We start from the raw sequence: 25,785 nt of genomic DNA, 5'->3' as shown, positions 1-25,785 counted from the left end.
CATCTAACACACAAAGGAAATCAGAACAATAAAAAGAGGTAGTACAACAACGAATTACACGGTAGGTTCTAGGAAAACCGATGAATATATGACACCCAACTCAATGCAAGTGTCGGTGCAAGATGCCAAATATCTCATCCACAGAAGTCGGATCAAATCGCTAAAAAGGCATTTACTCGTTCTTCAGGTGATCCTGTTCAATAGAGAAAGCATCCTCAAGGAACTCCTGCTCCTCCTTGAGGTGGACGGCCTTGAGACCGGTGGCAACGGAAGCGCTAGGAGCGCGACCGGCGTACAGGACATGGCGGCGGTGGTGGTGCTCGGTAGAGTTGAGCAGGGTTTCAAGACGGGGCTGGGTGTATGACCAGGAACCGGCGTTGAGAGGCTCCTCCTGGCACCAGACGATGTTCTTAGCGTTGGGGTAGCTGTCCAAGTTCTCCTTCAGCTGAGCCCAAGGGAAGGGGTGCAGCTGCTCAACACGGGTGATGGCAGTGTTGGTGATCTTGTTGGCCTCGCGGTGCTTGATCAAGGCAGCGTAGACCTGTCCAGAGCACAGGATAACACGCTCGATCTTCTCGGGGGCGTCGATGGCGGCGGCGTCATCGGGGATGATCCACTGGAAGTGGGACTCGCCTTCCAGGGCCTCGATGTCAGAGCGGGCAAGGGGGTGACGCAGCAGAGACTTGGAGAAGAAGATGACCAGAGGCTTGCGGAACTGGCGGTGGATTTGGCGACGGAGGATGTGGAACAGGTTGGCAGGGCTGGTCATGCAGGCGATCTGCATATTGCAGTCCTGGTGCTGACGGTCCAGCTTGTCGGCCGAGGGGAACACACGGGGCTCCTCGTTGCAAAGCTGGAGCCAGCGCTCCATACGTCCGGAAGAGTGCTCGGGGCCCTGGCCGTCATAACCGTGAGGCAGAGACACAACCAGGCCGGAACGCTGCAGCCACTTGGATTCACCAGAGGCGATGAACTGATCAATGATACACTGAGCGTTGTTGGCGAAATCACCGAACTGAGCCTCCCACATCACAAGGGCGTTGGGGGAGGTCAAAGAGTAACCGTACTCGAAGCCGAGACTAGATTGCATGTTAGAATTATTATTACGCGGGGGAAGTCGACTTCAAAAACCTACCAACCGTATTCGCTCAGGGAGGAGTTAGAGATGACGAAGCTTCCCTGGTTCTCACTGACGTGGTGAAGGGGGGTGTAAGTGCTCTCAGTCTCCTGGTCGTGCAGGACTGCGTGGCGCTGGGAGAAAGTACCACGCTCAACATCCTGACCGGAGACACGGACGTGGTAGCCTTCCTCAACGAGGGAACCGAAAGCGAGAGCCTCAGCAGTGGCCCAATCGATGTTCTTGCCCTGGTCAACGGCCTTCTTGCGTCCACCCAAAATACGCTTGAGATTGTGGTGGAGCACGAAGCCCTTGGGAACACCGTCACCAGAGATCAGGTCACCAATGTGCTGTAGGTTCTTGGCAGGAACAGCGGTAGGCAGGTGAGGCAGGACCTCATTGGCCAGCTCCTTGGGAGACTTGAAGTTGTTCCAAGCGGAGGTCAGCCACTCCTTACCAGTGGGCTGGTAGTCATCGCTGCGATCGAAGCTGTCGGCGAGCATTCCCCAGACCCACTTCTTGTGTTCATCAATGTCCTCCTTGGTGAAGGTACCCTCGGCAATCAGCTTATCGACGTACTTGTCGAGCTGAGGCTTCTGGGCGGCAATGCGCTTGTACATAAGGGGCTGGGTGAACGAAGGCTGATCAGTCTCGTTGTGACCCTGCTTACGGTAGCAGACCATGTCAATGACAACATCACTCTTGAACTCAGCGCGCCAGTCGGCAGCGACCTGGCAGATGTAGTTGACAGCCTCAACATCGTCTGCGTTCACGTGGAAGACAGGGGCGTCGATGGACTTGGCAATATCGGAACAGTAGGGGGTGGACCGGGAGTAACGGGGATCGGTGGTGAAACCAATCTGATTGTTCACGATAAGGTGGATGGTACCACCGGTGGAGTAGGCAGGGAGAGAGTGCATTCCCATGGTCTCGTAGACAACACCTTGGCCAGCAAAGGCAGCGTCACCGTGCAGCAGAACACCCATGGCGGTGTCGAAGTGAGACTCGTCCTTGTTGTAGTGCTGGATAGCACGGGTCTTTCCAAGAACAACAGGGTCCTCAGCCTCGAGGTGAGAGGGGTTGGCAACCAGAGACAGCTGCACTCGCTTACCGGAGGGAGTAGGGCGCTCAAAGTTCATACCCAAGTGGTACTTGACATCACCGGAGCCCTCATCAGAAGGCTCAGTAGAGCCGGAGAACTCGCTGAAGATGGACTCGTTGGGCTTGCGGACGACGTTGGACAAAACGTTAAGACGACCACGGTGAGGCATACCAATGACGATGTCCTTGATACCGTAATCGACGCTGCGATCGATCAAGGCCTTCATACCGGGAACCAGGGTCTCGCAACCCTCCAGACCGAAACGCTTGTCGTTGGGGAACTTGGTAGCGAGGAATGTCTCGAAGCTGGAAGACCAGATCAGACGGTCAAGGATGCGACGCTTGTCGTCAACCGAGTAGCTGTAAGGCTGGGGGACCTCGAAACGATCACGGATCCACTCGCAGGGCTTGCGGTCGGGAATGTGAATGTACTCGACACCGTAAGAGCCACAGTAGATCTTCTCGCAGGTGGCGATGATCTCGCGCAGAGTCATGGTCTTGCGGGTTTCGGTGATGAAACGGGGCAAGATACCGGGTCCAAGGGAAAACTCCTGGTCCAAATCACGCTCAGTGAAGCCGTAGTGGTCCAACTCAAGCTCCTTGGGCTTGTCGTAGCCAAAGGCCTCGGCCTCTCCGCGAATGCCGAGAGGGTCGATCTTGGCCTTGTGGTGACCACGCGCCTGGTAGGCGCGGCAGAGCAACTGGACCTTCAAGTGGTTGGTGACGTCAGCGCCAGCGTGGAGGCCCAGGCCGGGCATTTCCTGGGGAACACCACCGGTAGGGGTGGGGACAAGGGTAGGGGGAGGAGTGAAGGCCTGGGAGATAGGCATTTTGCCCTCTTCCATGTTCTTGAAGTACGCCTGCCATGAGATGTGAACACTCGAGGGGTCGTTCTTCCATGCCAAGTACATCTCATCGATGTAATTGGCAGTGCTGCCAGTAAGGAAAGAATCGTTGGGGTCCTGTTCACGTAAGAGCGATCGCGCCGTCGCATTAGTCGAATGCCCGTTGATATATTTGAACTACCGGGGAAACCGGATCGGATTGACACCGATCATGAGGATTGTTGTTGCTTACCACTCCTTGACTAGGTCCCTCCGAGGAGGCCGCATAGGACCGGGAACCGTTGAAAGCACGGTCGACAACAGCCATAGGCCGACGGGCGGCCAGGCTGAAGCCGGAGCTTTTTGACGTATTGCGAGCAGCTGTGGCGAGGTGGAATGAACGCCGGCATGATGAAGAGGTCGCACCACGCAGCATGCCGCTGTTGGTGGCCTTCAAGGCACTGTTTCTGAACATTGCGGGATTTTCTTGGATCAAGGTCCAATAAAGTATTTCGAATTTAGAGGAGAGGAGAGGGGAATTGGGAAGACACTAGTTCGTGTTTCTGACCAAAGAGACGTTTCAGAGTCAGGTTCACTGTATGCTATCGTGTTAGCCTCGAATTGCCAGGTTGTCCTGTAGTGCGAGCAAGCCGGAATACGGAGGAAAGGAAGGGACGTAAGTATACGTACGAATTAAATCACAAATCAGGTGTCGACTAGTATTGCCGTAGCACCTGTATAGACGCGGGACTCATCAGAGAGCTACAACGCTCTAGATAAGAAAATAAAGTTAGGGGAAGTGGTAGAAGAAAGATGAAGCGAGAGAAGAGCGCAAAAGGATGAGCTGCCGAGAATGACGGGTGTGACGGCAGCTGAAGCTGGTGTGCTGAGTCAGCCCGAGTTACAGCCGATGCAGGAGCCACCTATCTAGCCCTTTCGACCCTTTCGACCACTTTCATACGCAGAACCTCGGGAGAGCCCCGAAGATGCCCACTGCTTTCCGTAGCCGGCTAAAGCTTTTGGGCTGTTGTCCGGGAATTTTCGGCCCAATGGCACTGGAAGTGATTGCGATTACATACATCTCCCTGGCTTCCCGGATTTCCCTGCTTTTCCAGCGCCAAGTCTTTTTCTGGCTGTGAGATCTGGTTGGGATCGGAATTCAAGCTTTGTTTCTATCAGATTGCGATCGCTATTAAAATTAACGTATGAACCGACAGTCGATAATTCATGAAATCGTCACACCGCACAATGGCCATATGCAGAGAAATAATAGATCGTTAGAGCCAGATTTACGGATGTCAGGCACCATATTACAAGACATTGAGTCGCTGAGGTCCACTGTTGGGAATTTCTTCAGAATCTGGCCGCCCGGACAACGGCGAAGTAGTACGTGGATGACTGTCGTCATGGAAATAACCGACACCATTGGAAACTCCCTCATCGGGGCTGAAAGGCCTCGTTTCAGAGACCGTTGGGCTTGCTTCGGCACCGTTGAGGCTGGCGCGGTGAGAGGGCGACAGCGGATGCGGTGGGGGACTACCTGCACTGCTGCGTAGGCTACCGTTGCTCCCGCCCCAAGCCCCACGGCGTAGCTTCATGAGCGCGCCCAGGGTCATCTCATCGTCGAGACTGCCCATGTCAACCAGCTGCGCCAGCCCGGGGCTCGCTAGAGCTGAATTTGGATGCGTACTGCCGTGGGCCTTGATGGAAATCATAGAGTTCCGTGTGCTCCATTCGCTCCGTTCAGTGATAGGGGTCAAACTGGGTTCTTGGAATTTCCCGCGGCTGCTGTGGTTCCGTGTGATGCCTTCGACCCGTCGCGGACCGAAGTATCCACCGTTGGTTAGCTCAGAGGCGCCGGTGCCATCTGCGTGTGCGTAGAAGCCGAACTCTTGACCGTAGAAGCCATCGTCGTCGTTCTCAAGAGCTTCGGCGTTAGCAGCAGCAACGATGGCATCGTCAAAATACGAATCATCGTCATCGTCGTAGAACTGATCATCGTAGACCTGATCATAGACGTTGTCAAAGGCCATGGCATCCGCAGGTTGCCCGACCCGGCTGTCATCAGAAATCAGACCCGGTTGCGAGTCTATTGTCGGCGATATTTGACCTGTGCTGTCTTGTCCCTCGGATCCTTCGCTCGTGCCGAACTGGCGCTCGATCCGGCTACTATATGATGCTTCATTGGCTGCGAAAGCTAGAGCATTGTGCAAAATATCTAGATTTTGCTCTGTGAGCACACCTCCACCATGGGCACGAACAGGGCCCATATTTGGTATCGGCTCGCCGAGAGGACCACGCTTGATTGATCCTGTGACCCGGTAGTCACTAGCCACACTAGGCATGTGCCGCAGTGCTTGGTCTCCCATTTCTGCCATGGGGCTTTCTTTCCCCGAAGAGTCGTCCCCATCAGGGCCGTCGGGGCCGTCAGGGGCGTCAGGGGCCGCACTGTCCGTTGGTATGGGTGCTGCAGGGGGAGCGACCGGTTTTCTTTCGTATAAATGACTGGTTACGTCATCGAATATAGATTCGTCAAATCCACTATCTTGGTTATCGGCAGCAAGATCTCCGAAATCGCCGTCATCAAAATAAAGATCATCATCGTCGTCGAGAATTGGAGCCGCTTGCTTTGCAACCGGAACCTCGGGAAGGCTTGATGTCGCATCAGTTCTAGCAGCTAGGGACGGCTGTTCCTCTGGTAGATGTTGCTGGGGGCCATGATCTAGTTGTGTGGCCTCGGATAGACGAGAGGCTGAGTAAGATGGGTTTTGGTTTGGGTATGGCAGTGCAGCAGTGAGCGGGCTAGCAACAGTAAGCGGGCTAGCAACAATGGGTGACAACCCCGGGACAACCCAGGACTTGGCCTTGTTGATATCTCGCGGAATTGAGAAATCATCGAAATCGTCATCGGCATCTGCATTGACGCCAGGGATCCTTTCTTCCAGACCATCCAGGTCATCCAGCATGTCATCATCGAAGTCCTCGTCGAAGTCATCGAAATACCCATCCTCTATTTTGCGGGAGGCTTCCTTTGCCTTGTGCTTCTCTTCTAGCATTCTCTCTTGTGTAGATGATTCCACTCCGATCATATCGAAGCTGAATCGGGACGCATTGCTCTTGAGATGTCTCGGCAAGGCCGAGGGGTTGAAGGGTACATTAGGAATAGTATCTTGGTCTTGAGGGTGCTGAGGATGAGCATGCGAGATTGTTGTGGGTGATATTGGAGGTTCCTCGGCCTCATGCTCACGCTGGTCCGAACCATCTATAGTTCTGTCTGGTAGATGTGAAGGCAAGTTCCGCGCAAAGACCGGCAATGAGCTATCATAATCAGGCTGCGATTGGCCTGTTAAAAGTGAAGACTGAAGATACCCCTTATTTTCCACCTGTAGAACATTCTGGTCCTCGAAATGTTCCTTGAAGACAGGCGAATGATCACTGTGCCGTTTCGCCTGGTCATTCCAACTGGCGCCACGTGGTTGACTAGGTATTTGCGGTGGTGAAGTATCCGGCCCATTCAGTGTATCCTGCTGGGGAGCCGAAAGGTTGCGGCGAGGCCGAGGCGCCGAGAAGTCATGGACAATCTTTCCACGAATTCTAGGATCATAGTCATCCGGCATCGGCGGAACATTCCGGTTTTTAATTTTGAGATCTTCAGCGCGGGAGCTAACGACCTGCGAGGAGCGCCTGCGCGCAAGAAGAGACATCGGATTCAGGAGATGGAGCATCGCCTTGCCAGACTTATGATGTGTCTGTTCTACAGACACATCCCGATCCCCAGTGCGCCGGACGGTCGTGCTACCCTCCATCTTGAAATCCCTCTGTGTCATTGTTTGTTTATCCGCCGGCGAAGCGTCCGGCGAGGTTCTGAACCGAAAATGGCCCGACGCCGTTGGCGCAGTCGGCGATCGTTTCTGCTTGCCGAATGAACGTCGGAAGGGCGAGCTTGATTTGGAATTCGGCTCTGCGTCTCCTTGATCGGACCGTAGACCCGTCACAGACAGTTGTGAATTATTCGACTGGGCTGTAAATTGTTCTTCCTCGGCGTTATCAGGACTGGAATGAGGACGACACTCTTTTTCAAATGCCGGCGATGGAAGAGCAAGAGTAATGGAGGAGGATATCGGCGCGACGGATGAGCTGATGTTCAGCTTGGAGGTATCTATGTCCAGCGGCGCCTCGTTCGAAGAGGGGCCATCGGGTGAGGGGTGACCGTCGAGGGCAGTGGTGAGCGTCGGTGTATCCGGAATCTGTGGAAGTTGGGGAGGGCTTTTAATGGGGCTTCCATTCGCTCCCTTGACAGGTGAGGGCGCGGGGATCGAAGCAGGCGACGCGGACGAACGTCGATGGTCTCGGCGCCAGTACGAAAAGACAGTAGATGGCGGCATGGCAGTTCCTTGAGGCCCTCACGACGCCAGGTTGAGTCGCGCGTATGCTCAAGCGGCGTAATAGTCCATTACAGTTATCAACTGCATATGCTAGGTGAACAAATACGCTGTCATATACAGACAACTGGACCGTGGGGAGATGCAAAACCCACCCGTGGGATTCCAAGGTTCGTAACCCTCAAGCTTTTGTAAGCCTATTAAACTCGATTGCACGCAAAGAAGGGGTAATCCATAGCAAATTGCAGTAAACATCTCGATTTTTACGTTTATTTATACAAAAGACAAAGATCAAAGTAACGCGCGGCTAAAAGTGAGGTTACACCCATCCTGCTGCAGTGTCTGGGCCTTTCTACAATATCGCGTCACATTCTTGCCCCTACTGTCGTCTTCAATGTTGACTTTTTGCTGAGCTGGGCGCATATGGTTAAATTCCCCGAAATGTATGCAGTTATTCCCCTGTAAATCGTACAGCTAGGCTCCGTAGATATCCTTCGAGAAAAATAAATAAATAAAAGAATGACACGCTCAAACAGCCATATGCTATGCTAACGGACAAAACATAAAGCAAAAATTAAGTGATAACGCTTTCAACGAATGCTTTGCCTCCAGCGATCGATCACCTCAGTCTTGACCGGGCCAGGGGGTACCATGTTTGGAGCATACCCCACGCCATTCATGCCCATCATCGCAGGGTTAATAGGATACCCATATTGTTGTGCCATCGGGTATCCTACAGGTGGCGGATATCGCATTTGTGTCGGAAACTGTTGCATGGACATGCGATTCCCAAACTGGGACATGGTGACAGGCCGCTGATTGAAAACATCATACGACGACTGACGAGAAAGGTGGGAGGGACGACCCTGTGTAAGCGCAGCCATGCTCCGGCGCATTCGCGGGTTCTTTGGAGCCGCTGGAGCAGCAGCGGCCTCTTTTCTAAGGCGACTGCGTCGTTGTGCGAGTGTCTCTTCCTCGATGGGAACGGGGACTTCTTCGGGCTCTTTAGGCGCAACTCCAGCCCGGGTGTCAATTTCGGCCATCAAGTCGCTGGCGAACTTACTCTCCGAGCGTTTATGTCCCTTCAACCGTTGAACTCGCTCGGCGAGGGTCTCTACCTCTGTTTCATCCTCGCTCTCGGCGGCCGGCTCAGGGACATGCGCCGGGGGCTCTGCATACATTGTAACAGGACGTTGCTCCGGCCGCGGGATTGGTTCACCCCGCAACCTGGCACGGCGTGAACTCAGAGGCTCATTTTCTTCTTGGTGCCGCATCGCTAGCAGCCCCAAAGGTCGATCTTCTTCGATGTTGGTTTTCTCGGGGTACAGCATAGCCAGGGGAACATCATCGTCATCATCCCGTCCTTCCCAGGCCAAAGCGACAGGACGTTGCCGCCGGTTATCACTTTGCTTTTGAACCATATCGTCCATTTCTAATAAAGTGGACCGCATACCACGGAAAGGCACCGGCACAATTGTCCGCCGTCGATGCTTCAACTCATGTTTCCGCAATTCCAATTCGGCGATGAGCGTATTCGGTGGACCAACATAATCCATAATATCCGCGTCGTCAGACCCCTCGTCTTCAGATTCCTCACTTTCGCCATCAGTGCCTTCCGGCCCACGCTCATGGCCGTGCTCATCATCATTTCTATCTGAGTCGTCCGAGCCATGTCGCAAAGTGGCGGGGACCTCATCTTCTTCTACATTATTAGTGTTATAAGACTGGCCAAAGATGGCCCGCGAAAGACGGTTTGTCTTGTGCACTGTCGGGTCTTTTGTCAGGGTCTTGCGTTTTGACGTGTTGTAGATGAACGCGCCGACTTGACCAGCATATGGGTGATCGGTGAAAGCCGAAACGGGTGCATTCGCAGAGGCGTCCAAAATACTCTCCAGCGTAGCAACCGCGGACTGTTGTTTGACCTCGACCTGGAGTGATGTACTCGGCTGATCAAAAAATACACTGGCACGGAGATGTGGTGGCACTGTCGATTTACGTTTATCGTTATGGCTATCGCGTGAGTCTCCTAGGACGGCGTCGGGTAGCCCAACAGTTGACTTTCTATCCTGAGCGGCGATGGCGCCTGCGATTTGTGTACGACGCTTATCCCGGTCGATATTTTCCCTGCGTGACAACTTCGGTGGGAGATTCAACATGCGTGGGACAGGCGCGGGATAAAACACCATATTCTCCCCTGCTCGCGGGTTCTTGTAATGGTCCGGGTTGCGGGCGAGCGGCGGCTGCTCCAGAGAAACCTGGCGACCTGGTTCCAAGGGTGTGAAATGGACGCCATCAAAGTCGGTGAACAGTGTCCGCGCCTGCTGGTAGGTATCGAATGATGCGACCGAGGCCCGGCGCTGCAACTCCGGCTCTGCGGGAACTCCTTGTGGGACATATTGGTCGTAATAGTAATCGCTCTGGGTATTGAAGAGGGGCTGTGCCGGTGGGAGATCAGGGAGCCCAGGGAATTCATCCACTTCAGGCTCCTCTTCATGTGCAGGCTCCGCAAGCTGAGCTAGACGCGCCCCCGATACGGAGCGCTGACGCCCGGGCGACGCAATTGATCCATGGGCGGAGGAAATTGTGGCTACCGGGGAGAATGCACCAGTCCGGTGGATTGAATTGGACGCGGAACTGACTGAGCGGCGCTTTTGCTCTTGATCCATGCGACGGATCTCGCTCTCAATGTCCGCGGAGGACGAGCTCAGCTGCTCCGCGCTTTGCTCCAACCGCGTGACATTTCCTTTGTAGGCTCCTTGTATCGACTGCAAATCCGGGGTAGGGTGGCTGAGAGGTACGGGAACCTCACTGCATGCGCTGTGAATGGGGCGCTCCGGAGAAGGATTTCGCGCGGTCGTATTGAGTGGTGGGATACGGAGGCTGTTGGCTCGCTCCTCGGGGGAAGGATCGGCGTCATAGTCATCATCTTCTACTACATCGTAGCTGGCAGCAGTCATGGAGCGGATCATCGAACCTAATCGACTGAAAGTCGGGTTCTCTGTAGTTTTGGCAGTTTCTAGATGGCTTCCGCCCCCGATATGATCAGTATCGAGCGGCAGCTGCTCAAAGGCATGTTTGTGAGTGGGCGAGGGACAGGGCGAAGCGGAAGCGGAAGAGACAGAAGCCACCTCGTGGTCGAGCTGAGCGATGGCGTTGTACGCCATAATATAGGTCTTAGTCACCGACTACCCATCCATTCAGATCGATTCAAATTAAAGAAGATTTCAGGATCAAAGGAACTCGGAATACCAGGGATACCAGACAAAGAAACGAAGCCAGAAGAGATGTAGGGAAAGAAACGAAAAACCAGGAAATTGGGCTGGGGGATAGCGGCTAATTTTGGAAGTTTGCTGTCGTACAATAATTTGCCCTGGAATGCCAACTGAGCTAGTAACTCCATGCTAATAATATATCGATGCAATTTCCTCCTAAAAGTCCCCCAAAAGCAAGGAATCCAAAGCCACTAAGGGGCCTCTGCGTCCGTGTCTTAGACCAGTCAACACGTTCTGCGCGCCGAGTCAGGCGGATTCGACTCTCCACTCTGCTCTAGAGGTCTTGGCGTTTCCCTATATCTATATAAGGAGTCCGGAATACTCGGTATAAGAAGTATAAGGAGTGTCTCAGGCAACCCCTTAACCCCCCGCCATTCCTCTACTTCGCTGCCTTTCTACAGGCTTCCCGGGAACATGCATCAAAAGGAAACCCAAAGAGGCAATCCCGAGGTGTATCTGCATCTGAGCTAGAGGACTTGACAACCCCGGACCAATCAGACCATCAACAGATATCGCGGCCTCAACTTTTTTCCATGAGTTAAATTGCGAGTTAAATTGCTTTCGAGGTTTACCTTGCTAGGTCTGACCAGTGAGAATACATCGATTAGGGTTGGAGACTCGGGTCGCGTGACCTGTCAAGTTCAATGGCTCCAATCCAACTGGCACCGGTCACGTGCTGATAGCATTATCTTATCGCATACCTACCTCATACATCGTCTATCCTGTCCTCTTTCCTATCACCTTGTCAATCACTTATGAGATCTGCATCTTTTCCAATCAACTACTCATCATGCCAAGCAGGGACAGGAGCAGATGGCGCAATGTCCATTTCTACAACGCGTCCAACGACCTCCTAGGAGGTTTCTACCAAGCTGGTTCCATAACCGACGCTAACCTGATCTGGATTCTCCGGAGCGTGTTGCTAGTTCAGGCGGAGAATCTCACGATAAAGCATCGGGCCTCCGATCGAATTATCACACCATCAAATAACTCCGTTGTCCCTGGCGACTATGTCATTTCCTGTGATGGTAAGACTTCACGTATCACTAGCATACGGTTATAATTACCACCGTTCGACTAGGAACTATCAGGGTAACGGACGAACCGTGGTTTGCTCGCGTGATCAGCTTTTCTGAATCGGGTCGAGAAGATTCATTTCGTACTGAGGTCCGCCAGCGAGACGGGAGATGTGTTATTTCCGGCGATATCAACCTTCTTGAGCCTTGGGATATATGGGATGGTCTACAAGCTGCCCATGTATTCCCCCTGGAAAAGGAGAATCTATGGACTCAGTATAACTTCGGGCGTTGGATCACGAATATGGACCATACGACAGGAGTTTCGAAGATTAACTCTGTTCAAAACGGTTTACTTATGGGTGCGACACTACACGGTTGTTTTTATCAGTATATGTTCTCTATCAACCCTGATGTACGTTTCCTAATGACCAAATCCCTACGCAGAATAAGAGACAGGACAGATATAAGATTGTCACATTTGCACCAGATTCCTACAGAATCAATGGAAAAGTCCTTGACCCGATCTGCCGGAATCCAAACGACCTAAACCATGTCGCGGACGAGCTCCTAAGATGGCACTTTCGGCAAAGCGTGCTCGCTAATATGAGGGGGGCCGGGGAGCCGATATTCGAGTCGGACTTCCCCCCTGGGACAGATCAAATAGCGACGTTACGAGACGAACCATACGGCAAGGAGAGGTTGGGAATGGAGTTTGAACTCAGACTCGGACCTAGAGCCAAAGAAGAAGAAGAGTCGACATATTAATAGGGACATCAACAACTACTAGACTCGACCGTGATGTAGCTTGGTTAAGCGCAATGAGGAGGTTTTTGTATCACTACCCTGAAATAGTGCTAATTCAGCATATTATTAGTGCTTTCTTCAAGTCCCACTAGGTGAGGGTTCGACGATAATGTTGTAACTTGTGGTCTACTACTCCTAGTGAACGACTTTGCTTTCGCCCTGTTTGTAGGCAGGCCGTGTCGGTACCCCTGCTGCATCCGTTGCAGCATAAATTACTCTTTCTTCTTTTTTGCAAAGATCAAGAAGTTCTCGCTTCCCTGTTCTTCTGGTGGGGGCAGTAGAATGTGGAGAATTGAAATATGGTACGAGCTCTTGATACCCAAAGGATAGAATATACATATTCTAGGACAGCGTGTTCATCCCGGCTGTCTGCCAAGCAATCTCGTGTTTTCATCCTCAATTCGCCGTTTGTTTCGCCGATCGCCCATGTGGCTCGTATACATGTGGCTCGTATAGCTCGAGGCCAAGGTGAAGAAACGGGACTATTTTTGGTAACATATCTGGATCTTTCAGACCTCACGTCGTATTCGCCCCGGACTTTTCATACAGACCATCGTTTTAGCCCCAGAGTACGGTTGATATTCAGCATCTTCATCGTATTACGAGAAAATGAAACGAAGAAGGCCTAATTTTAACAAATTCTCCGCGGCGCTCAGTTCCACGTTGATCAGCACCTGGTAAAGATCCACGCATCAGTCAAGGTATAAGTATCCTAGCCCGGCCTGATGCACAATATTCTGGTTACAAATTCAAAGACATTCAAAGTTTCATCGTCTCTCGTATCAATTCAAAGCTCTATCCTCGAACGCATCATTGAAAGGAAACGAAGTCCTCAGAAAAACACGCAGGATTTGCCTACTTTCCTAACTCGCCATTATGCGATTCACAAACTTGGCTCTGACCCTAGCTGCGGCTTTCTCTGTTGCCAATGCGTACGCCATCACTGCCAGTGTTGCCAACTGCCGTACTGGTCCCTCGACGAGCAATGCAGTTGTCACGACATACAAAAAAGGTGCCGATGTCAAGATCACATGCCAGACTTATGGCGAAAACATTCAGGGAAACTCTATCTGGGACAAGACATCTGACGGCTGCTACGTTGCCGACTACTATGTGAAGACCGGCTCAAACAGCATGGTCACCAAGGACTGTAACGGTGGCAGCTCTGGCACCGGCAGCTCTTCCTACAAGGGCAAGATCAGTCGCAAGGAGATCATTTCCCGCGGTCAGTTCTGGGTCTCCCGCCACATCCCATACTCCATGAACGCCGAATACCCGGACCCCCAAGGCCGCAAATACCGCACAGACTGCTCGGGCTTCGTCAGCATGGCTTTCCATGCGTATGCGCCAGGATATAACACCGTGAGCCTCCCGGATATTGCCAAGTCCATCTCGTGGAGCGACCTCCGGCCTGGTGACTTTGTTGGAACCCTAGGCGCTGGTACTGGCGGTGCTGCTGGCCATGTCACTCTGTTCACTTCGTGGGCCGACAGTTCCAAGAAGGAGTACAATACGCTTGAGTGCCGCGGTACGTACGGCTGCGTTGCGTACAGGCGCCCTGTTGGTTGGAAGGTTGGAAGTTTCACGGCCAAGCCCTACAGGTACATCCACGTTGTGGACTAAGCTGGAGCTTGTAGCATTTTGGGGTTGAACGGTGATGTAACCAATTTTGGTGCGTGTATAAGTGCTTGCGACGGCTGCGGTGGTTGGGTAAGCGGAGGGATATGAATAGCTTCAGATGAATTTGTGAGCAGATCAGCTAGGCAGAAAACGAAGAAAAGATGAAGTTGATATACTCCTGTCTGTTACTATCTTAAAGGATCGGTTGGTAGTACTTGCTGTTCTTGCCTAGGAAGGAGAACTTTCCTTCCTACCGCGTAGGCGAGCGTAAGCGAGTAAATCCTATTTGCATGGTTTGATCGAAGACGCACAAATGGGTTTCCATTTTTCCTCTCTTCGTCCTTTTTATTCTCACTTTTTGTTCCGATATAACCTGGCCAATAACACTGTATGGCAGGACAATGCTACCGTAGAATCTGGACAGGTCCAGACAAAAAGTTGTTAGGAACGTACTCTTCAAAGCAATGATGATGATTCTTTAATCAAATCTATGTGTCCTCGGCTACGAAGATTTACACCCCTCATGTATTCCGTGGGACTTGTCAAATGGCAATGAGAGCCACGACTTCAGGAACGTCCACGGGAACGCCCGGTTTGATATCTGATGCAGACCTACTTGGACCTCATAACAATGGTAATGTTATGATCCCTGTGGTAGGTGAAGCAGCATGTGCTACGGGTCCCTCTGCCTACACTGTCTCGTGGGCTACGGTGAGATGGTGGTCAGAGAGATGGGGAGGAGAGAAGAAGAAGAGAAGAAAAATGGGGGGAAGGGTCCTTTTATACCCCCAACCCACGTGCCTTCCTAACGTGTGCCAGGTCCCTCGTACATTCCCTGTCAATGTCAATGTCACATGCATTGTGCCTTATTTATTTGCCTTCTTTGTTTACACGCGGTCCTTCGCGAGGCATTACCGTTTCCCAACTTGAATTTCTACTTCCAGTGCTCTGATTGTCGTACTTGATCTTTATTTCATCCACATAACTTGACCCGTAGCTTTCATAGCTTGAATGAACCAGAAATCTTCCAATCATCTCCCAAATCGGTTCCTGTCTTCTATGGAGGTACAACGCCCGGATAAAGATATATGTCTATGGCTCGATTATAGTAATGGTCTATCAGCTCTTTCTGGGGTACTTCTTCACGTGCTATCCTTGAGCATATAGGAGAAGACAATCCTTTTCATAAGCGCTTCATCTCCATTGCTAGCAGTTTTACTTCGGATACTCCAAGACAACCTTTCGAGTCTTGATGTGGATCAAGACCTCAGGGATCTAGTATGCAAAATGACAAACCTAGATCTCAAGAAAAGGATCACCGCAATGCAGGCACTTCAGCACCGCTGGTTCAGGTCGATTTAAGAAAACTCGCAGTATAACCTGGGATAAGATTGTGTTCAATTCTTCAACATTCGGAACTATATATGGCAAATTTCCTAATTCTGGTGTGCTAGTGACACGAAAGTACTCCGTACCAAAAACAACAACTGTTGAAACACGCTAATCGGGTTGCAGCAATACAATTTGTTTCAAATCGTCACAATGTTGTCCATCCTGATGCTAACGACGCCTGGTCTGTAGTATCTGCAGGGGACTCTGCACTAAGGCAAACATGGGCAGAGGTAGAGGTGCCATCAGTTTAGCACCCGGCGGAAGTGCCAAGGGTCGTCGGGAAATATTATGCCGGTTTCGCTGGAAATTGACTGCAATTACGCTTTATTCTTTAAGATAGCTTAACATTCACATTCTCATCCGGGGCACTGAGGCATACTTCGAGCAAGCATTCCACGACAGGGCGCATATCCTCTTTGCTCCTTGGCGAGATAAAGAGCCAGGGGTATCGATCATGAGATGTCCGCTATATCTGTGATCTGAATTTAGCAGCTGCTGCAGCTGCTTTCTCTAATGGCGATGTTTACGGCATAAAGGGAAAATCTAAAGGTGGTATTTCGCGCAGTCTGAGGCTCTTCTAAGAAACCGCCGAGTCCTGTGGAATATTCGGGTTGAAGGCACGGTTTGAACAACGTAGTCAATTTATGAGAAGTGAGGGGGATTGAAGCGAAAGTCGGGCAGTCATACATGATTGTATCACATGACTAAAACGGGTGCACGCTCACTGCCACACCGAGACTTCATCGAATAGAGACTCATTTTAGACTCATTTATAGTTAGGCATGGAAAGTGAGTGCTACGGTGGCGGGCTAAGACAACACGGCTACAGTGCCAACAATGATTTTCACTCAACGATAAATCGCACAAGTCAGGTACATTTTATGGTATACTAATACCATTGGCCAGATCATTCATTTATAGGCTGCAGCCTCAAAAGATATATAAAAGACTTGTACTCTAGTCGTATACAGGAAATAGCAAAATTAGAGGTGGCGGTGACACACTAGCAGTTAAAGACCGCAGAGCCTTAACTCTTGACCAACGGTACTCCAGGATGGGGCCGGCCTAACATCCGCCAATTAGGCGGCGTCTACATAAAAACCCAATATCTGTTTCCTTGGAATCTATCCATTTCCCCGGTAAAGTTATCATAGGGGGTTTGGTGGATCGACGGTGACGAAAGAGTGGAGCTTGGGGGGTTGGAATCAAGCTTTGACATCTTGAAGGGTTTAAAAACCATTGGGACATCTTGGACTGATAGAATTGTACATTCTTTTCTCCATATTCCCTCAGCAAGGTGCTTTTTTTTATTGTTATTGTTGTGATGGGAAACTCGAGGGAACCTGGCCGGGATGGCGGAGTCAAGGGTATGATACAGGTTTGAAGGGATTGCTGCGAGATAGCAATAATGCTGATACAACGACAGATGCTGTGGATGCTCCCGAATATGAGCAACCAGAAGGCACCGAAGAAGAAGCAAGCAAGAATGAAGGCATGGGCAAAAACCCATCATATAGTTTGGCTGGCTCTGGCGCACAGAATCCAAACAACAACCAAGGATATACAGATGAAGAGTACCAGAAGTACGCTTCTCAATATAACAAACAAGATGATGGCCCGACCTGGAGCTTGGCTCATCCACTGCCCCATATAGTCCGGCCCGGCATGCGTCACGGCGCCTTGCCAGAGGACCGAAAAGAGGATCGAAAAGAGGATAGAGACGGCACGACAGAGAACCAGCAGGATTCAGCGCACGAGGAGGAAGTTCGCAAACAGCAGTCGTCAGAAAATCGAACGAAGAAGGTCAACGACCCCAAAGAAGACGGCTTTTTCAATACATGGTCGAAAATTCGCCACCAACTTCGTGAGCCGCTGGCCGAATGGCTCGGAGTAAGTTTTATCGATATGGCTCAAAAATACAATCAATCAAGCAGTCTGCTAACAAGTGTCTCGCACAGACAACTATGGCAATGACAATTGGTCTTTGCGCGACCTTATCAAACTTCACTTCCTCCGGACAAGCCGGATCATACCCTGCCCAAAGTCTCGCCTGGGGCTTTGGATTCATGGTCGCTATCTACACCACCGGAGGTATGTCTGGTGGTCATTTAAACCCAGCCATCTCAATCTCGCTGTCTGTATTCCGTGGATTCCCCGCGCGGCGATGCGTGATCTACATTGCCGCGCAACTCCTCGGAGCTATCACCGCAGGGGGAATATCATACGCGATCTACCATGACGCCATTGTTGAAGTCGCCAGATTGGCGAACGTGCCTCAGAATGCAAGTGTCGCCTCGCAGGCTCTCCTCACGTTACCGAAACCATTTGTCCGTCCTGCGACTGCATTCTTCACCGAGTTTGTCGGCAGCGCAATATTACTTGGCTCGATTCTAGCTCTGGGGGATGACACTAATGCGCCCCCGGGAGCAGGAATGCAGGCATTTATTATTGGGATCATTATCTCGATTGTGATCCTTGCACTTGGGTATAATACCGGAGGGTATGTGTCCTATTTCTAAACTCCCGATTCTAAGTGCTTTCGAAGATAACTAATGATCTGATAGTTGTTTCAATGGCGCACGAGACTTTGGCCCACGGCTTGTTGCCCTCATGGCTGGATGGGGTGGCAATATCTTCCGAGAATACCATGCATGGTGGGTTTGGGGACCATGGATCGCAGACATCACCGGTGGATTGTTTGGCGCATTGATCTATGATATGGCTATCTTTACCGGTGGTGAGAGTCCAGTCAACTATCCCCCGCGGAGACGAAAGCGGGCATACCGTGTGAGAGCCTTGAATTTTCGGAAGAAGCTTCGTATTGGGAGAAAAAAGCTGCCCGATCTTGAACGTTCTGTTGCAGCTACTGAGCAATGAGCTATGTTCTTCTATCTATGCATAATTATTAATTAGTATAGTTACTGGTTATAGATTTAAAAGTGAAATTACTGGGCCTAAGAATCTTAGGTTGCTTCATGTACATATATTACAGAATAATTGAGGATATAGCTATTCTTCACTCGCTCTTCTCTCTGCAACCGCCGTCTCCAAACCAGCTGTTACCTCGTACGCAGCCCTTGGGACTGGCCGGCAAATATGACCGGAACAGGCCAGGCTGGAGTTGGCCAAGCGGAGTGCGTGAAGGAACCTAGGCACGTGATATATACCACAGAAGATAAAGCAGTGTTAGAATTTCAATAGTCTTCATTGATTCACTGTCCCTCATTGTGTCTTTTACAATGTCTCCAAGAGTATTTTATGGAGTCTCGGGACTTTCCGGTCTACACAGTCATCTCGGAAGATCCCGAATGTAGATGTCCCTGCGATAGCGATTATTTGAATCATGCGGGGTCGAGCTTGAGAATATAAGAAATCCCTTTTTCTGAATTGCTTCTTAGGTTCTGCAACACAATATCATTTTGCCTCGATATTTATTTCCCTTTATTTTGCTTTGATTGTCTCAAAGTAACCATGACTATCGGAAGAAAGCCGCGCGTTGTTTCCCTCGGGGAGCCTGCATTCGTGGGCAGTGAATATCTTACTCAATTCAAGACCGAATTTGACTATTCCGTCCTCCCTGCAACAAATCGCGAGGAAGCCCAGGTATTGCTACCCAAAGACATCAACGAAAATGGACCGATAGACGCGTTCATCGTTCGCATGGGTACGCCACCCTACGAGCCACTCGATCAGGATTTTTTTCGAGCACTAGCACCGGGGTGTAAGATTATCACTTCTGCTAGTGCCGGATACAACGAGTTCGACGTGGACTGGATGACAAACCAGGAAATTGTGTTTTGTAATACTGTGAATGCCGTCGCTGAGGCTACAGCAGACATGGCTATATTTCTGATACTTGCTGTTCTGAGGAACACTACAAACGCCGAGCGGAGTGCACGGAGCGGGATGTGGAGGAAGGGCGCAAACCTGGTTCCTACTTGTGATCCGTCGGGATTGACACTTGGTATTGTCGGTATGGGTGCTATTGGAAAGGTGAATAGTCCGAAGTCCATTGACTCGGAGCGCTGCTGACTTCCTTCTCAGTACCTCGCCAAGAAAGCCGCGGTCTTCAATATGAAGATCAAGTACTACAATCGACACCAACTACCGGCCTCCGAAGAAGCAGCGTACGGTGCAACATATTGCCAGTCTCTACATGAGCTTCTGCGCGAATCAGATGTCGTCTCCTTGAATTGCCCTCTGAATGCGGCAACCACGAATCTAATCAGCGAAGCCGAATTCTCCGCTATGAAAGACGGTGTATTCCTCATTAACACGGCTAGAGGAGCAGTCATCGACGAAAAGGCTCTCATTGCGGCACTTGAGTCAGGCAAGGTACAGCGGGCTGGACTTGATGTTTTTGTGAACGAGCCGAGTCCGAATCCCTACTTTTTACAAAGTGATAAAATCGTTGTGCAGCCACATTTGGGTGGTTTGACTGAGAAGGCATTCCAAAAAGCCGAGAGAGAATGCTTTGAGAACATCCGTGCTTTTTTCAAGACTGGGAAGGCAAACTCGCCAGTGAATATCAAAGTCCAAACCCCCTGAGGGTGATAGACTGGTTCAGTGAGAGATATCAGCTCAGTTCAGTGCTTAGCTAGTAGTAACTCTAAACAGGAATATAAGATTATTATCTACTCAGCCCTCCTTATCCGAAACAAAGTGTCAATCTATAGAAATAGCTCTCCTTCGCTATCGTTCATTGGACTTCGGATTCTCCCGGTATGTTATCAGGGGCGGTTTCTCCCGATTCGCATTTGAGAATATTCGATCTGACCACAGATTGGGTTAGACTTAGTTTCGCATTGCTTAAAGTGCGCGCAAGTCGATCCTTATGTGGGAAATGTGGGGAATGCCTGGCAACATCCGTACTCCGTAATTGTAAGTACGCGACAATGAGGATAGGGGCGAACTCTGATAGACCGTCAATAATGCAGTTATGGACTTCAAGGTGTGAAAGAATGATTGAGGGGTAAATGTTAGATCAAGTCATTGGTCACGTTATCTCAACCGTTTTATCTCCCCCGCGATATTGTCAAATCAACATTGTGTCTCATTCCAGCATTTTGAATCATGAGACACGCACCAAAGCGACCAAGAGTCGGGAAGCGGACGATACTGGCTTGTATCGAATGCAAGCGCAAGAAACTAAAGGTCAGGGTCGCCCGAAGAGTGAAAGAGATACGTAGGCTGACAGATGATTAGTGCAATGGGCAAACGCCGAAATGTAACCATTGCCTGAAAAATCAACATGGTACGTCAATTACTCTTTTGGGTTGGTGGCTTTATCTGATGTGGCGCAGAATGCCTCGTGGAAGACCCTGCCACAGGGCTGCGTCGCCCGCGTGACTACATGCAGTCGCTTGAATCGCGTGTAGTTTATCTGGAAGCGCTTCTCCGAGAATCACGTCCAGATATACCTTTGAATGGAGATAATCAGCATGAGCTCAGGGATATCGAGTCTAATACTCCGTTTGTTCCAACAACCTCGGCCCAGGCACCGGAAGCTCCAACCTCCAGCCAATTACAGGACTCGCCGGGGGCATACACGAGTCCTTCCTATATGCAAGAAGCATCATCATCATCATCAATTCCAAAAGAGCACGCCGGGCAGGTCGACCATCTCTCTTCGGAAGTTGCCCTACTGTGTCTCAATGCTGCGGGTGGTGAGCCCCACTATTTCGGTCCTTCATCGGCGGTCTTATTCTCGAGGATCATTAGTGCAACAATGGGTCTCAAAAGCGAGAAATCGTCATCGTCGCCGCGTACTTTTGAAGGCTCGGAAAGAAGCCATCCTAATGCACGGCCTGATAGAGTACCAGGACTACCATCACCAAGTGTTGCGGCTAATCTATCGCGGGCTTATTTCGATAATATTCACCCTCAGTATCCTTTTCTCCACCGACCAACATTCTGCAAATGGGAGCTGGATGTTTGCAAATCTAGCCAGTCGGTACACAATCCTGCCGCCGGAGAGGTTCCACTATTTTTCGTCCTTATGGTATGGCCACCTCCAGTGGATTTAAGATATGATCTGACGATATTGACTTATCACAAAGGTCTATGCAACAGGCTCCCTTGTATTGAATCAAAGTCAGCACGGTGCCGCAGCGGTATGTTCTACTTGACCACTTGCGTATTCTTGATTGCTAACGCTATCAGATGTACTATTCCATGGCCTTGGATTACCTCCCCTCAGTCCTTGCACTTAATAATCTGGAATCAATCCAAAGCATACTATGTTGCGCTGTGTACTCAATCAGATCACCTACTGGGGCCAGTCTTTGGTATTTTCTTCCCCTATCCTTGTTCCAACTCAAACTATAACGTCAGTAATAGGAAAATATCAGGCATGGCCATTCGTCACTGTATTGAGCTAGGATACCACAGAAGCGCAGAAAGATATCGCAAACATGTTGATCCCTTGACAAAGGAAATGTCTAGAAGGTGCTTTTGGGTCGCATACGACATTGATCGTGTTGCAGCTTTTACCCTCGGTCGGCCAATGGGTATCCCGGATGAGTTGATCGATGCAGAGGTATGATATAATCTGTCTAATACCTTACTTCGATCTTTTAACCTCCTATAATAGCTTCCTATGGATATTGAAGACGAGAATATTACTCCCAGTGGCCTGTTGGCGAACCCCCGTGCTACCGGTAACCAGGTGCCAACAATCATGACAGGCACTCTTCATGTTATCAAGTTGAGGAAACTATGGGCAAAATTCCATGCCACTCTCTATTCACCTCAATTACAATACGCCAGTACGGGTAGCCAATTTGCCACTGTTGACACTCTGCGCCAAGAATTGGAAGAATGGCATGCATCAGCTCCCACACACCTGGACTATTCATCCTCTCATCCTTTATCGGTGTTTGCATCAAATGAATGGTTCCAAATTGCCTACAATCATTCAATTCTGATTCTTTATCGCTCACATATCACTAGAATTCTGGGTGAACGACAGGGATCTGGCCCAAACGAGTCGAACAGCACCGACTTCATTGAAGAGGAAGAGGACCTCCAAAGAGCATTCGAAAATTGCTCCCGCTGTGCTCGTGAAATATGCGTGCTGTATCGTCGGCTATACCAGAAATCAAGTGTTCAATTCACTTGGGGAAGTCTCCATATTCTGTTCCTTGGCGGGTTGACATATTTGTATTGTCTCTGGCGGTCATGGCGAATACGCCAGCAGACTAAGCAGAGCGAGATATTAAAGACATGTATGGCCTGCACAACAGTCTTGGTCATTATAGCTGAGCGGTGGAACTTGGCCACATCGTATCGCGATATCTTCGAAACACTCTCTGAGAAAACCATCAACATGATCTGCGGAAATGATAAGCTTGCTGGACCAGCCCCTCCACAGTCACAATGGACTGCCCCTTATGACAATCTCCTTTCCCCAAGAGACTGGAGTTTGGGCTTTGATGATTTATCCATGCCTCAAGGTTCCGACTGGTTTATTCAAGAGTTTTTACAACAGTTCCCAGAATCTTAACCTGATGAAACCGAACTAAGAGTCGAATTGCATGTACTCCTCCAGGATTTAAAGGCCGCTCAGTTATACTCAGTGAATGAAAGGCGGCAAGGTGTGGGCAAAGCTCTCGTGCGGCCTAAAATATATTTTGAACGTACGAGGTCGTCTAGTATGCTATGACCATCGATACACGTCATAGAAATCGTTCGAATTAGTTTAGTAGTGTGGACTACCATAGTTCTGCGATCCAAATTAAGCGGCGGCTAGCTAGGGTCTAGGGTAGGGACTTATAAATTCTTCCGTTGAAACCTTTCCTTTCTTTCTCCTCAAATTCTATCTTCTTTCTGATACTAAAGCTTACCATACAAGAATCGTTCAATCGTCACTAAAATGTCTGAGCTATCTGTTGAAGGCCAAGAGTCGAAGGCAGTCCCCTGCTACCACGACCACCCTCCGCAATACGACTCATACTATGGAAGCCAAGACTTACTCACCTCTATCATTGAGAACGAGCATACTGTCCGGAAATTAGCCAAACGGATGGATGAGTTGAACACAAAGATAACGGAGATAGCCAACATAAGAGAGGAGCTGGAGAAGAAAACATTCCTGGAAACTCCAGCTTCGAATCTTACCACTGCTGAAGATTTTGAGGAGTTAAGCGGGGCATTCACAGAGATAGCACAGATAATGACCGGGCTGTCAAATGCTTGCAAAGAGCGCGCCGTTCACAACACCGATCTCTATAAGGCCATCGGAAATCTCACCGATAACGAGCTCGAGCGGACTTATGATTCTTTAAAGCGAGACCCAGACCGGCAGATCCAACATGAGCTGGCTCAGGACCACAAAGACCGCAGCGACAGAGATTCAGGACACAATTTACAATGCTCTTCGACGACCAATCAAGTAGAGCGAGCTGGCAATTGCACATACAACTCTTGCAGCCGGTTCGCCGAGCCCTTAGCAACGATGGACAAGATCAATGAGAAACTTCCATCCGATACGGCCAATATCTCGAAAATGGCCGATGATACTACCGCAAAGTCACCCGTGAGTTTTTGGAAGAAATTTTTCAGACGTTCAGCTCGGCCTTAATAGTGAAGTGGAATGAGGGACTCTGAAAGGATCAGATTATGAGATGACTGATGGATCTTGGTCTTTATCTTGTTTGGTACCAACTTGAACGATTCATGCGGATGTATATACTGCCGATGATTAGGTTGTTTCTGTATGGCTGAATCAAATTTGTTCTACAACCTTTCACACATCTTGAGATACGGTGGAAATGTCTAATACTCAAGACTTGGACAAACATTTTCTTTTCCTAGCTTATCATGATCACAAATCAATGAGGTCTAGAAGATCTAGCTTCCGCGGACAAAGAGCCTACAGTGAGCAGTGAAATATATGTCCGAGAGAAAAGTCAAGGTACCATAAGGCACCGACGGTTGAATGGTATATATTTCATAATCACGTCCGAAGAGGGCTTGTGGAATCCAAAACCAACAGTCAAACACAGGAAAAATAAAACAACAAAGAAAAGACAGCAATCAAACAGTAGACCTCCACCTCACATCTACACCCAGTTTTTCCTTTCATCACACCTCACTGAGGTTCTCGGAGAGAAGCAAAAACAGTCAAAAAGCCCCAGAGGAATGCCGCGAAAGCACCCTTGATCGTACATCCGTTTTCATTCATCTCACCTCGCTGAGGTTCTGGAAGAGAAGAAATCGGACAAAACAACAGAGGAACGCCGTCGGTACCATAACCCCTGATGCGGGGGACTCGCCGAGCTGCTTCAAACCATGGGCAATGGTGCGCCCAACACTGGCCAATGAGTTGCTCGTGGCGGCGGGATCTTTCAGCCTTATAACAAGATTGCCCATGAACGAGGGGCTCTTTGGTGAGGGAGCCGAGCCAGGCGTTGCGGGCTTTCTGGGGGTCGCGGGCCCAGGCGTCACGGGGGCCACTGGGGTCCCGTTAGCTGCAGGCAGGGCCAGGTCGGTATCGTCGGGGCTTGAGGGCCCACCCAAGCCGGGGCCAGCGGGGATGTCCTCGGCCGCGCGGGCCGGATTCAGATTTTGGAGGCTATGCCGCGAGATGTCAGCCGATGTACGAAGAAGCCCCCGGAGGTGTTTCAAGAATCGAGAGCTGCCATGAGAGCTCGCACGAGAGCTTGCACGAGAGCGAACAGGACATGTTCTACAGGGATCATGGTCTTCAACTTACGGGGTGGCCTCCTCAGCCTCCTTGGCCTCCCTGGCCTTCGCATCCCCCTTCTGCTTCAGGGCATAAAAGCCCATGGCCAAAAGACCGCTGACCACAATGCTGATGACGACCCAGAGGCCGTTGGGGATTCTTGCCAAATTATCTATGGCCGAGGGGGTGGTGGCGGAGGGGTGGGGGGGCAGTGGGCGAGGGGACGACAGAGGTCACACGCAGGAAAGTGGTGGTTATCATGATGGTTTCAGTGATTACCTCCATGATGAGAATGTTGTTGAGAGGAAAAACATCGAGGGCACGGGAGGAACATGATGTACTCTCGACTAAATGGTTCGTGCCTGCCGAATTTGTAGTTTCCCATTGCACGAGCACAGCTTAGTCTCTATCTCTCTCCCTCAAAGTTAAGAAAGAAGATTGCTGAATCTGATGTAGTTGTGTTGGACCGTTGCACACACTGCCACTTCGTTCGGCATGGTAATAAGCCCACTTGCTTTGACGATGTGTCTGATGTGTGTAGAGTGATGATGTCCATTGTGATGGTGTGT

The 25,785-nt window shown here is 50.3% G+C and overlaps 10 protein-coding genes across 10 annotated transcripts; 5 read left to right on the top strand and 5 right to left on the bottom strand.

Moving 5' to 3' along the window:
• Positions 1 to 172: 172 nt before the first annotated feature.
• kgd1 (alpha-ketoglutarate dehydrogenase KGD1) lies at positions 173 to 3,517 on the bottom strand (the record flags this gene model as incomplete). The annotated part of the gene is made up of 3 exons (XM_039071163.1): positions 173 to 1,079; positions 1,136 to 3,180; positions 3,296 to 3,517. The coding sequence occupies 3 exons, from the start codon at positions 3,515 to 3,517 to the stop codon at positions 173 to 175; spliced, it is 3,174 nt and encodes a 1,057-aa protein (XP_038930224.1).
• Positions 3,518 to 3,560: 43 nt separating this feature from the next.
• On the bottom strand, positions 3,561 to 4,123 carry LCP9604111_3560 (uncharacterized protein; the record flags this gene model as incomplete). Its single annotated transcript, XM_039071162.1, has 3 exons — positions 3,561 to 3,637; positions 3,733 to 3,776; positions 4,011 to 4,123. The coding sequence occupies 3 exons, from the start codon at positions 4,121 to 4,123 to the stop codon at positions 3,561 to 3,563; spliced, it is 234 nt and encodes a 77-aa protein (XP_038930223.1).
• A 229-nt stretch (positions 4,124 to 4,352) lies between these two features.
• Positions 4,353 to 7,427, bottom strand: LCP9604111_3559 (uncharacterized protein; the record flags this gene model as incomplete). The annotated part of the gene is made up of 1 exon (XM_039071160.1): positions 4,353 to 7,427. One exon carries the CDS (start codon positions 7,425 to 7,427, stop codon positions 4,353 to 4,355), a length of 3,075 nt encoding a protein of 1,024 aa, XP_038930222.1.
• A 587-nt stretch (positions 7,428 to 8,014) lies between these two features.
• LCP9604111_3558 (uncharacterized protein) lies at positions 8,015 to 10,588 on the bottom strand (the record flags this gene model as incomplete). Its single annotated transcript, XM_039071159.1, has 1 exon — positions 8,015 to 10,588. One exon carries the CDS (start codon positions 10,586 to 10,588, stop codon positions 8,015 to 8,017), a length of 2,574 nt encoding a protein of 857 aa, XP_038930221.1.
• A 2,807-nt stretch (positions 10,589 to 13,395) lies between these two features.
• Positions 13,396 to 14,142, top strand: LCP9604111_3557 (putative NlpC/P60-like cell-wall peptidase; the record flags this gene model as incomplete). The annotated part of the gene is made up of 1 exon (XM_039071158.1): positions 13,396 to 14,142. One exon carries the CDS (start codon positions 13,396 to 13,398, stop codon positions 14,140 to 14,142), a length of 747 nt encoding a protein of 248 aa, XP_038930220.1.
• Positions 14,143 to 16,855: 2,713 nt separating this feature from the next.
• LCP9604111_3556 (MIP/aquaporin family protein) lies at positions 16,856 to 18,408 on the top strand (the record flags this gene model as incomplete). Its single annotated transcript, XM_039071157.1, has 4 exons — positions 16,856 to 16,898; positions 16,958 to 17,421; positions 17,490 to 18,031; positions 18,096 to 18,408. The coding sequence occupies 4 exons, from the start codon at positions 16,856 to 16,858 to the stop codon at positions 18,406 to 18,408; spliced, it is 1,362 nt and encodes a 453-aa protein (XP_038930219.1).
• Positions 18,409 to 19,002: 594 nt separating this feature from the next.
• Positions 19,003 to 20,079, top strand: LCP9604111_3555 (D-mandelate dehydrogenase-like dehydrogenase; the record flags this gene model as incomplete). The annotated part of the gene is made up of 2 exons (XM_039071156.1): positions 19,003 to 19,524; positions 19,576 to 20,079. The coding sequence occupies 2 exons, from the start codon at positions 19,003 to 19,005 to the stop codon at positions 20,077 to 20,079; spliced, it is 1,026 nt and encodes a 341-aa protein (XP_038930218.1).
• Positions 20,080 to 20,604: 525 nt separating this feature from the next.
• Positions 20,605 to 23,035, top strand: LCP9604111_3554 (transcriptional regulator family TF; the record flags this gene model as incomplete). The annotated part of the gene is made up of 7 exons (XM_039071155.1): positions 20,605 to 20,685; positions 20,737 to 20,785; positions 20,835 to 21,532; positions 21,591 to 21,644; positions 21,694 to 21,818; positions 21,871 to 22,069; positions 22,124 to 23,035. 7 exons carry the CDS (start codon positions 20,605 to 20,607, stop codon positions 23,033 to 23,035), a joined length of 2,118 nt encoding a protein of 705 aa, XP_038930217.1.
• Positions 23,036 to 23,404: 369 nt separating this feature from the next.
• LCP9604111_3553 (uncharacterized protein) lies at positions 23,405 to 24,112 on the top strand (the record flags this gene model as incomplete). The annotated part of the gene is made up of 1 exon (XM_039071154.1): positions 23,405 to 24,112. The coding sequence occupies one exon, from the start codon at positions 23,405 to 23,407 to the stop codon at positions 24,110 to 24,112; it is 708 nt and encodes a 235-aa protein (XP_038930216.1).
• A 599-nt stretch (positions 24,113 to 24,711) lies between these two features.
• Positions 24,712 to 25,501, bottom strand: LCP9604111_3552 (uncharacterized protein; the record flags this gene model as incomplete). The annotated part of the gene is made up of 3 exons (XM_039071153.1): positions 24,712 to 25,105; positions 25,247 to 25,388; positions 25,456 to 25,501. 3 exons carry the CDS (start codon positions 25,499 to 25,501, stop codon positions 24,712 to 24,714), a joined length of 582 nt encoding a protein of 193 aa, XP_038930215.1.
• Positions 25,502 to 25,785: the final 284 nt, after the last annotated feature.

This window comes from Penicillium roqueforti (genome assembly GCF_015533775.1).
Source record: "Penicillium roqueforti strain LCP96 04111 chromosome Unknown scaffold_06, whole genome shotgun sequence".
Lineage (NCBI taxonomy): Eukaryota > Fungi > Ascomycota > Eurotiomycetes > Eurotiales > Aspergillaceae > Penicillium > Penicillium roqueforti.
This window is presented reverse-complemented; position numbering and strand designations above follow the sequence as displayed.